The sequence below is a fragment of the Kryptolebias marmoratus genome, linkage group LG7, assembly GCF_001649575.2.
Source record: "Kryptolebias marmoratus isolate JLee-2015 linkage group LG7, ASM164957v2, whole genome shotgun sequence".
NCBI classification, from domain to species: Eukaryota; Metazoa; Chordata; class Actinopteri; order Cyprinodontiformes; family Rivulidae; genus Kryptolebias; species Kryptolebias marmoratus.
In genome coordinates, this window is record NC_051436.1 from 5,475,074 (window position 1) to 5,491,612 (window position 16,539).

The window sequence follows — 16,539 nt, forward strand, 5'->3', positions numbered from 1 at the left end:
CTAAAAGCCGCCGTTTCCCTTCGACTATTTCTGACTGCGTTTTTCCTCGTCCTCTTTGCGTCATCCCGCCGGCGCTCCGGGCGCTCGCTCGGTGACAGAGGTGCAGAGGCGGTTTGGACAGAAGCTGTCCTCCCCCCCTCCCTGTCTCTGTCTCTGTCTCTGTGTGTCACACACTCAGCCCCAAACTGAATAACTGTTATTTAAGGAGCAGAGCTGCTCATTTAACCACGAAAAAAAAAAAAGGCCCTCGGAGAGAAGGATGGGAGGAGAGGAGGAAGGGAGAGAGGAGAGGGAGGCGCCCCGATGATGGGAGGATGGGAGAGGGGATGATGTCATCCTTTAACCCTGTACCACTCCCCTCTCCTTTCTCCTCCTTCCTCCTCCTCCTCCTCCTCCTCGTCTCCCTCCAGCAGCTCTATATTTAGATTTATGCAGCTGCATGTGTGTCAGTTCTGCTCGTCCCTGAACGTCACAGCTCCTCTGTCATTAAACCGTTCCCCGGTTCGTCCGAAGAACCTCCGCGCTCCAAAAAAAAAAAAAAAAGGCGGGACCGTAAAATAACTTTTCACGCCGCTTTGCTCCTCCGGTTCGCCTGAAATAAATATCAATAATAAACAACGAGCTGCGGATTAGTTAAGAACAGAGGAAAGTAAAGAGAAAAAAATGGAAATAAAACGCGTCACTGAAGCTGAATCAGACGTGAATTCATGGGAGGTCCCCCGGGGGCCGTCTGTCCAGTCGCCATGGAAACACAGTTTGTGTCACACGCGCCGCACTGGATTCAATCGGGCTGAACTGATCGAAAAATAAACAGAAAAACACTTTAACTGGAATGGATCTGCTCGAACTGATCTTGTTCTGGCTGAGCGGGAGTCGGTTCTGATTGAAGTGAATTGGACTGAACTGAAACAGAAGTGGAGTCAGTTCACTTGTGTTTAGATTAAAGTGGAGTATACAGATCAGGAATGAATTGATTTGAATAGAAATGTAAATAATTTTATTACATTTTGCTTCTAACTGTATTGGATTCAATCATAAATGAACTGAAATAAATCAGTCGTTTGTTTTACGTTTAGCCTGAAGTGGAACGTGCTGAACAGGAATCAGTCAACTTGAATTGGATCGTTTGTATCTGAACGATGAAGTCCTGAACTCAGTTATAATTGGACTGAGTTCAGATCAGCTGGACTGAAGCGATTTAAAGTTCTTATTGAATCGATCATAACGTTTTCAGTAGAGTTTGATGCTCGGCTTCAGGCTCAGAGGATCAACTCAGTCCGGTTCTTTTTCCAAATCGTTTCCTAACGTCTGTTTTTTTTTTCCCACGCAGCAGAACGATAAATTTCGGTTTCTTCTCGCCGTTTTCTTTTTTTTTTGCCAGCTTACCGAAAAGTAAATATCGCCCGCCACCCAACACGAGTTAAAAACCGCTGGGAGGCAGGATTGGCGAGCGGGAGCAGGTGAGCCGATTGCAAATGGCTGACAGGTGAGCACGAGGAACTAAACCGGAGACAGCGGCGACACGTCGCGTGAAACCTGAACGGCGGCGGGCGATAAGCATTCCTTCCCTCTCCTTTTTCTTTTGTCCTCTCTCTGTGAAATAAGGTGAACGAATGAACTTTATTTACTTGTTTACTCTCCGGCGAGAAGAAACCAAAGTTTATCGGATTGGCTGAGGCGGCCATCTTGGTGATTTACTTGGTTTGTTATTTTGCTAACAGACGGAGTTGACGTCCGATCAGTCGGCTCTTGGAGTTGAAGTGTGGGGGTCAAACTTTAGCTCGACATTTGTAGATCCTGACCTGTTTAGTAGCTTCATGTGGCGGCCATCTTGAATTGGACCGAAGTTAATCAGTGGTCGACTGACCTTCAGGTTTGTTTGTTATTTTGCTAACAGACTCAGACACCCTTGTCTTTTCAGCGGCGGGCGATAACGAGCCTTTATGACCCTCCGGTTTCTGATCCGTCTGAAACTTTTTGACGTTTTTTAACTTTAAATATTTAGCAGTTTTCCTCAGAGAAGGCGTCTCTGTTTCAGAGTTATTTTTCTGGAACGTTGGCAGGTTGCTGTGAAATGTTCCAGCGGAGTAACTTTTTTTATTTTTAGCACAAGATTTTCAGACTTTTCACGTCCTGATTCCAACTTTTTTTTTTTTTTTTAGAAGAAAACTTTCTCAGCTTTAGTTTCTGTCTTTTCAAGAAGCAGTGGAGTTTGAAAATAATTAGGCAGGATTCAGTAATCCCAGGCTTTTTTCTCAAATTAGGCTAAAGATTATTTAACCAAATACATTTAATCTTGTAAAAAAAAAGCCTTGACGTGTTCAGATATGAAGTGGCGTTCTTGAAATAAATTACTTGGAAAAAAAGCAGGAAGAAAACTCCGATTATTAAAGATTGCTTCTGAGACGAGGAGGAATCAGTTTTTTGAAGAGCAGCCGAGTGTCTGAGTGACTTTTTTAAACTTTATTTCATTTTATTTTCTTCATAATTAGGTGACTTTGCTGAGTGCGTTAATGTCGCGAGGTAATTCAAAGGGAATAAACAGAAATAAAGCTCAAAATAAAAATAAAAACATCCGGGTGATTTTCTCAGGTGTGCAGACTGGAGCCAGATTAAATTAAATCTTAACTAAAAAACTGACGATATCGTCGACAACCAAAGTAATGATTATTTACAGCCCCCACTCTTCGCCTCATAGAAGCCGAAACGCGTCCAGACTCTGTCTTTTAGAGCCGAAGCCACCTGTTGACGCTTCAGAGGTCCACCTTTTGTCTTCCTCCTCAACACGACGTTTCAGAATTGGTTCAGAGGAATCCGTTGATCGCGGCGCTCCAATTACTCACAGTTCATACCGAAGAAATCCAAATATAAACCTTATCATCCGCAGCAGAACGGTGCTAAACGGGTCAGAATCAGCAGTTTTATGAACCCGTTTTCTGTCTTTGCCTCTCAGTTCCTCTCACATGACGCACGGGTCTCTTTTCACTTCACCGTGTTCCTTTTTTTAAATTTTTTTTTATTTTGGTTAATTTAATTCAGACACATCGTCACGCAATTACTCCCCCATTAAAAATGGATTCGATTTCACCTTCACAGCCAGTCCGCGGAGGGAGAGCAGGAGGAAACAAAAGGAGGGAGAAGGATGATAAAAAACATAAAAAGGGTGAGGGGTGTTTAAGGAAGTCAGGAGTTGAGGGATTTAGAGCAGGCGAGGAGGGGATAAAAGTTGAACGGTGGTACTGTACGGAGCTTTCAGCCACATGGATGTGAGTTTAGAGTGTTTGTCCCTTTTTTTAGTTTCGTTATTTCTTTTGCAGATGATTAGGAAGTACGAGAACGAATCGGCCGAATGTGGGATCAAACAAGCAGAAGGAATCGTGTTTACAGTGGGCGAGGAGTGACAGGAGTGGGCAATCCTGGTCCTCAAGGGCCACCGTCCTCCATGTTTTCCTTGTTTCTCTGCTCCAACACACCTGATCTGAATCAATGGGTGATTAACAGTTTTCTGTAGAACATGAAGAGGTGATTTAACCATGAATCAGATGTGTTGGAGCAGAGAAACAAGGAAAACCTGCAGGATGGTGGCCCTCTAGGACCAGGATTGGAGACCCCTGCTCTAAGAGAACATAAAAACCAACCAGATGAATATAAACGCCGCCTTCGGTGCTCTAAAGAACGCATCGCCGTCTCGAGTCAAGGGCAAGTCTTTTCTTGTTCCGCTCTGCACCGAAGGCAGCAGATGGTCGAGGTGTGTCCGCAGGAGGTGACGGGGGTCTGGGGCCGGCTCCTCTCACACCTGGAGGTTAAGGAGGGTTAAATTTAATCCACTCCCACTGCGTTGATGTGTGTGTGTGTGTGTGTGTGTGTGTGTGTGTGTGTGTGTGTGTGTATGACTCTCAGATCATCCCGCCCGACCGCTCCAGACAGCCGCTGGCGAGCTGGACGGTCTTCCTTTGATCGAGGAAGATAATCTGTTTAAGGCTCGAACGCAGAGATAAACCGGGATATTTATAGAGGCCCGTTTTGGACGGTTATCAGCGGGACACCTCCGAGAGGTTCTCTTGGAGGGAAAAAGGACCGAGCTTCGTGAGCTTAGCTGAAGCTAAACATCTCGCAGTGAAACGAGAGCAAACAGCAGGAAATAAAAAGGCTCCGGAGTGGGCCCTGTGCGTTTATTATTTATAATAGCTGCCATATTTCCTACACGAGTCTGAGGCGTCGAAACCTGCGGCTTCACTGCTGTTTGTTGATCCACATTGTGCTGAAATTGCCCCAACAAATCTAAAAGGATTGTAATAGATATTTTATAAACACTTATTTCCATAGCAGGAATTTACTTTGTAATTAGGCTCTCGACTGTACGTCCACCTGAATCCAGAAACAGAACAACTGGACCCATTCTGAGGCAGAAACCAGCTTCGGTTTTTTTATTAAGGTGCTTAAACTGAGACACGTTAGCGAGTTAACTTGTGTCCCCCACCCACTAAATAACCACCAAGTTCATCAAATGCAACTGTCTTCAGTAATAATGACCAAAAACTTGCTAAAATGAAAATGCTAACATGTAAGTAATCTATGAAAAGACTCTTCATTGGTTACTTAGACTTTTAAAACTACCTTTAAACTAATGTTCAGCTTTAGGTGGCGGTGGACCAAGATGGCATCGTTGATAACAATGTGTGTCTCTGTTACAACATGTGTTTCACGCTCAAGGCAGCCATGTTGGATTTTAAGGTTGGAGCTGGGGAGGAATCTCTGATACATCGAGTTTTAATGGAAACCAACCAACCAATCAACCGACCGACCAACCAATTAATCAATTAATCAACCAACCAATCAGTTAACCAACCAACCAACCAACCAATCAATCCACCAACCAACCAACCAACCGACCAGCCACCCAGCCAACTAACCAACCAACCAATCAAACGACCGACCGACCAACCAACCAACCAATCAATCCACCAACCAATCGAACGACCCACCGACCAACCAACCAACCAATCATTAACCCGACTCTTTGGCCTTTTGGTCCACTTGGTTCCTCAAGCTCAGCCTCAGCCGTGGCTCCTCGTCTCGATGTCCGACTCTTTATAGGAGCAGCCAGAGCTTTGACTCCATCTGTGAAAGTCTCTTTGTGCGCTCTCCTTTTTATCCAGGTCTTTGTTCACTTTGTTTCATCGACTAACACCGTCTCTCTCTGCCGTTACGTCATGACATTAGTGAGTAAAGCTCTGTTAATGCCCTCACGTACCCCTTGATTAGTCTCCTGATCACATCAGGTCATTAATTCGTCGTTTCGCACGAGAAACCAACACGAAGCAGCCCTGTTTCAGTCCCAACCTCAGCTCTTATGTAAGGATCTGAAAACGTGGATGTTTCACTTCTATCTTTAGCCACTTAATAATCAGTCATCTGGTTACTCAGATAAAGAACAAATCAGTCCCATTCGGCTGCTGTCACGTCCTGTAACTCTGATTCGCTTTGTGGATTTATTTATTTGATTCTGGGTGACGCTTCCCAAGCTGAGCTGCTAACTTTCACACCCACAGGCTCCCGCGGTCCGCTCAGAGTCCGCCGCGTGCGACAGGCGGATTCCAACCGGCTTCTCCTTCAACATCTGCACGGAGAGCGTTCGTCTTCGCCTGTTTTGACGCGATGACAGGCGGCAGGTTGCTTGAACGGGCCAGCCAGGTGTTTGAGACAGATGTTGGGCCCGAGATCCAAGCCCGGCAGTCTGGAGGAAGGTGTGCGATTGTGCGTGAGCGCCACCGCTCGTCTGCGTGGGCCGCACAAATGTGTTTGTAGAGTAATACTCTCGCTCTGCTCTCTTTTCTTTATTACCTCTGAGAGAAGATCTATCCTGTACAACACACATCCTCCAGCTCCTTTTTTGTTTTTTTTTTCCCACGCCAACACTTTGTCAGACGCTTTGCTTTCAAACAGACACAAAAAGCACTTTTCAGGGATGGATTTAGCTGCGCTCCGTCACCTCATTTCTTGTCTTTTAACCTCAGAATCTTGTTTTTCTCTCTTTCTTTCTCTCTCTCTCTCCTGCCCGTCGTTGCTGCAGATGCCCCGGTGGCAGAGCTCCACGACCTGTTCTGCAAGAAGCTGCAGCAGTGCTGCGTGCTCTTCGACTTCCTGGACTGCGTGGCCGACCTGAAAGGGAAGGAGATCAAGCGCGCGGCGCTGAACGAGCTGGTGGAGAGCGTGGCCACGAGCAGAGGGGTCCTCATAGAGCCCCTCTACCCCGAGGCGATAAAAATGGTGAGAGGGCGAAGTCAGTCGAGCGGGGGCGAGAATGACATTTTATTGATGCTGGATCCCAAAACAAATCCTCTTTAAACAGGAAGTGATCCCGAGCGTCCGACCAGCGTCACGGACGTCCACCAAACCAGAATCCCCACCCACACCTGGCTGTAACTTCTCTTCTCAGAGGTTCAGTCCAGTTTAGAGTTTCCCACCAAGTCCTAATAACCAGAACAAAGTCAGAAACGATGACCGGTTCTGAGTTTTCTGCTCGGATGGTTACATTTAACACGTCACGTTTAGCATCCTGTGTATTCAATAATGGACCGTTACCGGCATCGAACCACGGCCCAGCCCTGGTTCCGTCCGCACTGCCGCTGATAAATTTTTTTTTATAGGGTTTGATTTTTTTTTTTTTTTTCCTAAGAAGAAAGCCTGAAACACTCATATTTCCCGTCTCTTCAGAAGATGAAAGTCCGGTCGGTGAAATGAGGCAGTAAACCCCGGATACAGATGTTTAAAGAAACAGATGTGCAAAGTTAAAGTTTCTTATTAGGGCGACAAACTAATCCTGACAGTTAACTAAAACAAAACTGTCATTTGGAGACGGACAGGCAGGAATAAGAGGTCTGCTAAGATCCGCTTATGTTGAAAAATGAGCTAAAGAACGACTCTCAGCTACTACCACGACTGATTTTAGCTCAGTGTCTGTAAGACTGACCGAGTTAGGGCCATTCATTGGCTGAGGCAGCCATCTTTGATGCACGTCCAGCGGTTCACGACGTACTCTGCTAACAGACGGATGAACACAAAAGGCGTGGACAGAAACACAGCCCCCCACCCCCCACCGCCCTCCCCTCGGCCTCTCGGCGCCAGGCGATAACGGCGGCTGAGCCGATGAGTGAGTGGCGCAGACAGCCTCTCGTACGTGAATCCAATCTGGATATAAACCGATAAGGGGGATGTAAGAGAGAGGCGAGTCGGAGGTAACGAACGGAAAACGCCGGGAATGGGGGGGGGGGAATCCCAGAGGAGCAGGAACGCCTGCAGAGCGAATATATCTGGATACAGCCCGAGGTCCGGGAACGGAGGAGCTGTTTAATGTTCGGCTCAAACCGAAAAAAAATAAAATAAAATTCTATTAAAATTAGAACCTCATAATTGGGCTCAGGGCTACAATCCTTCCAAGACTATCTACAGAATTGTCAACCCTGAGCTTTATGTTCCTGAAACGGGCAGCAGTAAAACCAGGACCGAAGGTCTGCGGTTGGATTCGCGTCCTGCTGATGTTTTTAACCCCGGAGACGGCGGCGCTCTCAGCAGCGGGACGACAGGAGGCAGCGTTTTCTTCTTAAAGCTCAGCAGAACCGGAGATCCGGCTGAATAATTTGGACCCCTTTTTTTTTTAAATCCAACAGAGGTTTACGCCGTGCCTTAAAATGAGCCATTAGAGTCCGGCGGTGATGTGTTTGCTGCAAACATAATGACTTATCAGCCGATGCTGCATCACAGCATCAGAGCCGGAGTTGCTTGGAAACTAAAAACTCGTACAAAAGATTGATTTTTTAATTTATTTCCTTTCTAACAGAGCAGCAGCTTCTTATGACGGCGCCTCCCACCTTCACGGTGCCTACACTGTTTACGCTTCAGAATGTCAAACTTTTTATTTCATCTACTCAACTCTCATTTAGGATTTATTACAAATTATAAAACAAACAGAAGCAGTAAGAAGTAACAACGATTCAACGGGACGACTAAACTGTCAGCCAGAGTTCGGATCAGCTGAGAGATTAGGAACAGATAGTATCTTACCTGCTGAGGACAGATTATTTATTGACCTCAGTTTGGAGAATATTAACGTAAACTCTGACTTTTTCTAAAGAATAATGTAATAAATAAATTTCGTTGTTTATCTTTCACTTATCTTTTCTGTCTCCTCCTCCTCCTCCTCCTCCTCTTCCTCAGATCTCAGTAAACATCTTCCGCACTCTTCCTCCCAGTGAGAATCCAGAGTTTGACCCAGAGGAAGATGAGCCGACACTGGAAGCTTCGTGGCCACACCTGCAGGTAAACAAACAAACAAACTTCTGCAGGTAAACAAACAAACACCTGCAGATAAACAAACAAACATCTGCAGGTAAACAAACAAACACCTACAGGTAAACAAACAACCACCTGCAGGTAAACAAACACCTGCAGGTAAACAAACATCTGCAGGTAAACAAACAAAAAAAAAACACCTGCAGGTAAACAAACAAACAAACATCTTTGGGTAAACAAACAAACACCTACAGGTAAACAAACAACCACCTGCAGGTAAACAAACATGAGAAACACGTTTTGTGTGATTTTAATGTTTCACATGTGCTGGACGTGGTGCCACATGTGAAACAGCGAGTTCTTGCGTTTGTTTTTGAAGTGAAACTGATTTCAGAGCCTCAGAAATAAACTCCCATCAGGGCTGATTTGTTTGTTTTGTGCCTTGAAGTGTTTTCGTGAAGTCCGCAGGTTCCTGAGGAGCCTATGAGTCACGGAGCTGAAGCTCAACGTTTCTGTTTTATCAAACGTTAGAAGGTTTCCGGAGATGAGACGTTATCATCATCTGGGAGAAACGAGTCAAAAACATGTTTTCAGTGTGATATCCTGTGTCTTTACTTTTCATCCTCGGTTCGTTTCTTTCAATTTAAAGTTTTGGAAACGTTCAGAGAGGAGCTGAGCGCCTCTTTGTGACTTCTTCTGATTTCTCCGCCCTCAGCTGGTGTACGAGTTCTTTCTGCGATTTCTCGAAAGCCCGGACTTCCAGCCCTCCATGGCCAAACGCTACATCGACCAGAAGTTCGTCCTGCAGGTAAATCCTGTCCCGTTTTCCTCCGAATCCTCCCGGCAGCTCTGACAGTTAAACTCTGAACCTGGCTCTGCAGATGTCAGACGTTGGTGCTTTTCTTTTAACGTGTAATAAATGAAAAGGCTCAGAGGAGCGAGGAGCTGGGAGATGACGCAGTCCTCGCAGGTTTTCCCGGCTGTAACGATGTTTTGTGTGTTTCGTAGCTCCTGGAGCTGTTCGACAGCGAGGACCCCAGGGAGCGGGAGTACCTGAAGACCATCCTGCACCGCGTTTACGGAAAGTTACTGGGCCTCCGAGCCTACATCCGCAAACAGATCAACAACATCTTCCTCAGGTACGGGCTGGCCCGGCGCCGCGTCCTTCTTGTTGAGCAAACTTTATTCCCTGTAACTCCCAGGAGAAAAGAAGCGGCTCAGTGTCATAAATCTGTCAGAATCCTTCGGTTCAGATGTCGGATGGTGCAGTCGGGTTAGCGCCGGTTCTTCTGGGCCAGAACCAGAGCAAAACAAGGAGCAGGTGCTCCGGTTTAGGCGGAGGAACCCGACCTGCGAGTGGCCGGGTTTTGGACTTTTATTGTGTTTTCAGAAGAATTCAAAAGCGAGATGGACGGTTCTGACACCTCGTTTTTCCTGTAACCGTTCCCTTACCTGCAGTGTTGACACCCGATCTAAAGTCCTTCCTGTTCTGAGCTTCTTCGTTTGACTTTTCAGGTTCATTTACGAAACTGAGCACTTCAACGGAGTGGCGGAGCTGCTGGAAATCCTCGGCAGGTTTGTCTGCAGCAAACACACCTTTTACACCAGACTCTGACAGCAGACTACCAATAAAACTCATTATTTCATTCGGACGGTGGCGACTTCGCCTTCTATAGCTTGTCTTGTTCATTAGAGAACTCTCGGAGGTTAAAAACTTTAAGATCAGCCCAATTCCTCTGCAAAGTTTGGAGACCCTGAAGATTTTGAAACATGGAGGCAGGTAGCTTGTAAACTTGTTTCCTTTGCTTTAATTTTGAAACATATTTGTTATTTAGACTGAATCTGGAGCTCATCAGGGCGAAGAAGCTTTTTAAAACACAAAGATAAAGTTAGCTGTAGTTAGCCTTCAGCCTCGAGGTGCTTCCAGGCTCTCGCCGCTGTCAGGAGATGTTTACGCAACAATTATTCGCAACGAGACGTTTAAATGGCGACAAATAAAAAGGTAATGAAAAGCTGAATCACTAAACGACGGCCGGAGGCTCCGAGGCCCTGTTCGTTAACACTCAGACAATCGAACGGTTCCGATTCGTCCCCTTTGATTTGATTACGGGGGGTAATTAGTGTCTGCTTCAGAGCGCCCCGTCTGCTCGCCGACGCTCGAGTTTTTAGAGAGGACAAATTGAAAAGTGGTTAAAAAAAAACCAATCTGTCCCCTTGCTGTCGGTCTGCTGGTCCAGAGACAGACGTGGTTTACAGAACTGTGAGATGTGCTGCACGGTGGTACAGCTGCTCAGAGCCGTCGCCTCGCAGGTTCAACTCTTCCCGGTGGCGTTTACACGTTCTCCCCGCGGGTTTACTCTGCTTTCCTCGAGGAAGTTTCCTCATGTTAGGCTCATTGGTAACTCTAAAAGTGTCCCGAGGTGAGAGTGGGCGCGTGAGTGGTCGTCTCCTTTGTCTCCACTTGTCCCTGCGACCTGTCCAGGGTGTCCCCCGCCTCTCGCTCGGTGACCGCTGGAGATAGAAACCAGAGCAGGTCTGAGGCTTCTCGGTGGACCGGAGCTCTACTGGAGAGACGAGACAGTTTTTCTAAAATACGTCTTATATTGTGATGATATCAAAGCTATTTTTTGATCGGGCTGAGCATTTGTAACTGTGGAAACCAAACTATTCAGTAACGCCCGGTAAGGACGGGGTTACGGGATCCCGGACGAGCCCCCAACTTATATCAGGGTTAACAAAATTAAAAAAAAAAAAAAAAAATCACAAAAGAAAGTGTGGTCAGTTTTTCCAGTCTTTAGTAAACAAACGTGATCAGGTACGGCCAAAACATGGAGGCACAAAAACACCAGCACCACTCAAGAAAAGATCACTCAGACGTCACGAGAGTCTTCTAGGAGAGTGGTTCCAAAAGTTGGGGTTGGGACCCCACTGTGGGTCAGGAAACACCAACTGGAGGTCTTTAGATGATCTCCAGTGATCAGGATCAATTTAAAAACTGTTGCCAGTGTCACACTTTCACACTAACTGTCACAAAGAATAAAAGCAGTAGTTGTAAATGTTTAGGTTGTTATTCTCTAAGTTTGTGATCTTGAATCAGCAGCAGATGGACTCAGAAGCCTCTGCTTATTTAGTTATTTTGTGCATAAAAAGCTAAGGTTGTTTTGAAGCCACTGTTCTGGGAAACAGAGGCACAACAGGAACATGCACGTTGAAACTTTCAGTAAACAATCTGGAGTCAAGATGGCCGCCACAGATCAGCAACCTCAGCAGACACAGAAATGGCTGCAACTCAGTCATTTTAACGTACGCTGAGCTGAGATTCGGTGTGGTAGTAGTTCACCTCTGTCGCTCACTCTGAGCGCTGACAGATCGACATTCGTGCCTTTAAGGGATATTTTTTTAATTACGAACAAAATCACAGAAACGCACGATCCCCCCTGAGTCCCCGCACAATTAAGATACGCTTTACAAACACAGGTACGTGTGAATAAACTCAGCATCTTTACGCGCCTTTTTTAAGTTTCTCCAGAGCGTAAAGACATAAAAGATATTTCCACGTCTAATTCACGACGGGGAGGGACTTCAGATGTTTGAGCAGGTTACTGTGGAGAGGAAAAAGGAGGAAGATGAGGGAGGCGAGGAGTTGGGGGGGCGAGTGAGTCAGAGGTGCAGGAAGGAGAGCCGGGGAGGAGAGAGAGAGGTTCGTATTCATGTTGTTGGTAACAGAGGTATTTATAGCTCCTCCCACACATGAAGAGGAGAGAGAGAGAGGAAGAGGAGGAAGAGGGGGAGAAAAGGATGAGAGAGACAACAGCAGGAGGGAGACGAAGATGGTGTCAGAAATGGAGGCAGACAAACAGGAATCGAGAGGAACACAGATGAACACATGAACGTTCACTTAATTCACTCAGTGAAATAAACGCTACGTTTTCAGGATGATGAGTTCAAACACGGTCCGACAGAGCTGTCAGCTGCGAGGCTCTGAAACGACGACACGCCTTTTTCTTTAAAGAAAAAAAAAACAAAACAAGGATTTAATCGTTTGTTCCACGGTCCGGGACGGTAAACGCAGCTATTTATAGATGAACCTGCTCCTCGCAGACTTCCTCGCCGGACCGTTTTAAGTTCTCGTGCGAGGAGGCGTCAGGGAAGGAGACGCGTGAGGCAGATAAACGCTTTCGTCGCGTCCGAAACTTGAAAAGAATTCCTCGGAATGCGCGAGGATACGGACCCAGTCTGCGAGAGACGTCATCGACCTCTGACCCCGAGAGCCAGCGTTCCTGGAGACGTTTTTATTTTTAACGGCGTTCTGTCCCTGTGACTCCGACAGCTTCAGGGTTTTACTGTTTCTCTTCACGGGTTAGGACCAAACCAGACTCAAACTTAAAGATGTGTTCAAATATTCAGGGTAAATCAGAACCCTTTCAGACACTCCTGTAACAGTTTTTATTCTTGTTTATTTTATTTTATATTATTTAAGGATAGAGTTAAACTACATCCTGTTTATTTATTTAAAAACAAACAAAAAAAAGCCATTGGCGTTATTTTTATATGACATGTTTGTTCGAGCACGTTTGTCACTGCGCTAAGCGGTCATTTACCGTGACAGCGGCGGGGGTCAGTGAACGCACCGCGGGGAGGTAACGGCTCCTCGTCTCCTCTCTTCCAGCATCATAAACGGCTTCGCTCTGCCCCTGAAGGCCGAACACAAGCAGTTCCTGGTGCGAGTCCTCATCCCGCTCCACACGGCGAAGTCCCTGTCCATCTTCCATGCACAGGTCGGTGAAAAAAAATTAAAAAATAAAATAAAATCCACTCTTTAGACATTTATGAAGCTGTGTTCACCTGCAAGGCTTTTTTTATTTAAAAGGGATAAATCTCTTTTTGGGTAAATCTACATAAAAAAAGGAAAATATTTGATGTGTTTACATGTTCATGTCCTTATTGACTGCTGCTATGAAGGGCTTTTTGTCTGTTAGCAAAATATCTCATGAACAAATGAATGGATTTTAATAAAACTTTAAGACAGAAATCATTGGACGCACACCTACAGCTCGCTAACTTTTCAAGTCAGTCCGATTCAAGATGGCCGCCAACTGGGTGGATTTTGTAGCTGTTGAGCTTTGGGTTGATGTGGTAGTAGGTGAGAGTAATCCCCAGCACAAACTCTGAGCGCCAGCAGATTGCACAAAGTCTTTGTTGAAAACTTTGGCATGGAAGGTGAATTGTTGGTTTAGTTTCTTTAGTTTCTAGGGATGTTTAAGACTTTTTAAAAAAATATCTAAAGATCTTATTTCAGTGAATAAAAAGCAAAAATCTGTTTTGATGAGGATGAAACTCCAAAATAAGGAAGTCAGCTTAAAATTTGACTGAATAAATAAATAAAAATTAGTAGTAGAGATTTCTGCAGTGTGTCATGTTTACCACCAGGAGGCAGACTTGAGTCACAGATGCTTTCATTTCAGTGTCTTTCTTTGGTGTGTGTGTGTGTGTTCATCATAATATTTGATGACACAGACGGCCGTCTGTCTTGTTCGGAGTGTTTTTATTTGCTCGTGCAGAGGGAACAGTTTGTTCCTCACCGACCCGCCCGGCGTTTTTTAATTTTTTTGGTCGATTCTGTGTCCGCACCCGCCTCGCTCACGCCGGTTCGCACGCATCCAGTTGTTTCATGCGCTCAAACACACACACAGCTCGGCTCGACGGGGTCACCGGAGAAGACGGGCGCGGGACCGACCCACTTCTGAGCGTAAAATACCAAAACATGATGTTTTAAATCTTCTAAAAGCGTTCCCGATTGTTTAAACTGTTAATAAATCGCGAGACTAGCTCCTTTAGGAGGTTCGACTCCAGAACCCGATCGGAGTGAGGCTCCTCGTCGTGGTGAATAAATGAGTGAAATCCTCTCTTTAGCAGCTTTAACAGCCTTTTTGTCCCTGATCCTTCGTCAAACATTGGCCTCCAGCACCAACAAAGCCCAACCTGACAACAGACTCCTCCATATTTACCCCGAGCCATTCCTCTAAAGCCTCCTTAATACTTCTAATAGTTTGACCTCTCAACGCCTTTATTTTGTTTTTCCCCCGTTCGTCTTCATATTAAACCTTTAAACTATCTTGTATCTTACCCTCCTCTTCTTCCTAAACTACTCCTGGAACAAACGAAGGGCGACAGAAAGTTGCAGGAGCATTAAGTTTATGACGACGTTTTAACGAACCGAACGGAAACGGAAGCTTTAGGGCGCCAAACGTCCTGATCGGGAGGCCCGTGACATCACTCCTTCCGAGGTAAACACCGCCGTCGCCACGGTGCCCCACTCGCCACGGCAACCAGCCTGGGTGCCGCAAAACACACCCGTGGCCACACACACACACACGCACACACTCCGGATAATAAGAAATGACTGCAGCTAAGATGAGAGGAGACCGGAGCCAACGTCGCCATAATCACTTAGGCAGAATCGGAAAACGTGTCTTTCCGATCTTTAGCGGCGTGTAATCCTGAGGGATGCAAGCTCTCTGACAGCCTGAAGGCGTGTAGGTAATTGTGTGTGTGTGTGTGTAACTCTGTCTTTACTTTACTTTGTTTCAGTCAGCTGAGAAATAAAAACCATGACAAAATATATGTTTATGTAGACAAACACGACGAAGAGTTTGTTCGTCTGTTTCTGCTTCTCTGCCACTCTTACGTGTTTCAGATCATCAAATAAATGTTATTGTCACATAATAATGATAATAAATAGTAATAATAATGATAAACGGAAAAAAAAACCCATTATAAACCGACCTATGTGAACAGGTAACCTGACAAGGCTGTGCCACTGTTGCCGGCAGCGACGGCAGTTTTTATTTTATTTCTATTTAAAGGTAATCACCACCTCTCGTGTTGTTTGTCCCTGTTTTTAACCGCACTGTTCTCCGTTTTTACAGCTGGCCTACTGTGTGGTGCAGTTCATGGAGAAAGACGCTACAGTGACCGAATACGTAAGAACAACAGAACAACCGAGCTGCACTCGTTACAGAACACCCAACAACAACAGGATCAGGAGTTTACTGACGTCTGCGCCTCTTGATGCTCACCTGACAAACTGTCTGAGACGTCACTTATATTAACGAGCCAAATCTGCAGACGTTAGCTCCGCTGGGCGTCAAAAAGGGACGAGAACCCAGTTCAAGCCCGTCGCTGCAGCCGAGCCGCTCGAGCCAACACAAACGCGGCGGCGGCGGCTCTGGCAGATGTCGAGCTGACATTCGGTGCGGTTAGTAGCTGGGAGTCGTCGCCGTCGCGCACCCCGAGCGCTAACAGGTCCTTGTCTGAAACTTCCTTTGCTAACCACTCGGGTCAGCCGTTTCTGTCCGTCGGCGGAACAGTTCTTGAGCCGCTGGACTTGAACTGAACTCTGAATCAATCCACCACGGCTAGCTGACCTCAGCCGACACAAAAATGGCTGCAAGAGCTAAAGAGTCGTCGCCATTGCGTACTCCCAGCGCTAACGTATTGTGGGCAAGGGACGCCGTTTAGTTTTGACTTGTATTATTTTCTGTACTTGTACCCCTAGATGTCCTCTATAGTCCTTGTTCCCGGCTTCTTTTACGCCACCTGTATTAGGTTAGTAATCAGCACACCTGTCATCGCTCGTTAATCACCCTCCCCTGTGCGTTTAACCGCCTCGCCTGTTGCAGTCCGCCGGTTTCGCTTTAGCCGTAGTTTTAGTCGCCCAGCAAACGTCTGGAGACCTAAAATGGATCTTCTCTGCCTGTAGTTCGGCATTGGTCCCATTTGGAAAATGATTTCCACATTATAGACGTGTTCGGTCCGTTTGAAGGTAAATCAGCTTGAGTGTTTTGATCTGGTGTCCGGTCCTGGTCCTGGTCCTGGAGGACCTCCATCCTGCAGCGTTTAGATGTTTCTCTGTTTTTTAGAGATTAACAGGCTTCCTAACGACCTGCTGAGGAGCAGAGAAACATCTAAACCCTGCAGGATGGAGGTCCTCCAGGACCAGGGTTGGACACGGCTGAGTTAGGCCACAAAGGCGGAGATCACTTTCTCTGTCTTGTTGTTTTGAATTCAGTAAAATAAGACTGTATAACTGTGACGTACGGCAGAGGAATACCAGCCGGAGTTCCTTTCGTGCTGACTCGATTTGATGTTTTCTCTCTGCAGATTATCAGAGGGCTGCTCAAGTACTGGCCCAAAACCTGCACCCAGAAAGAGGTGAAGTAAAAAAAAAAGCAGCTTTTATTCCTC

General features: G+C 46.1%; 1 protein-coding gene across 1 annotated transcript in view; it reads left to right on the forward strand.

Annotated features, from left to right (window-relative positions):
• ppp2r5b (protein phosphatase 2, regulatory subunit B', beta) overlaps positions 1-16,539 on the forward strand; it is a 36,853-nt gene that overhangs the window by 12,984 nt on the left and 7,330 nt on the right. Inside the window, exons 2-9 of the mRNA XM_017428034.3 lie at positions 6,074-6,270; positions 8,218-8,319; positions 9,008-9,100; positions 9,301-9,431; positions 9,808-9,867; positions 12,962-13,070; positions 15,222-15,275; positions 16,456-16,506. Coding sequence (XP_017283523.1) covers positions 6,074-6,270; positions 8,218-8,319; positions 9,008-9,100; positions 9,301-9,431; positions 9,808-9,867; positions 12,962-13,070; positions 15,222-15,275; positions 16,456-16,506 — 797 coding nt within the window. The remainder of the gene's footprint in view (positions 1-6,073; positions 6,271-8,217; positions 8,320-9,007; positions 9,101-9,300; positions 9,432-9,807; positions 9,868-12,961; positions 13,071-15,221; positions 15,276-16,455; positions 16,507-16,539) is intronic.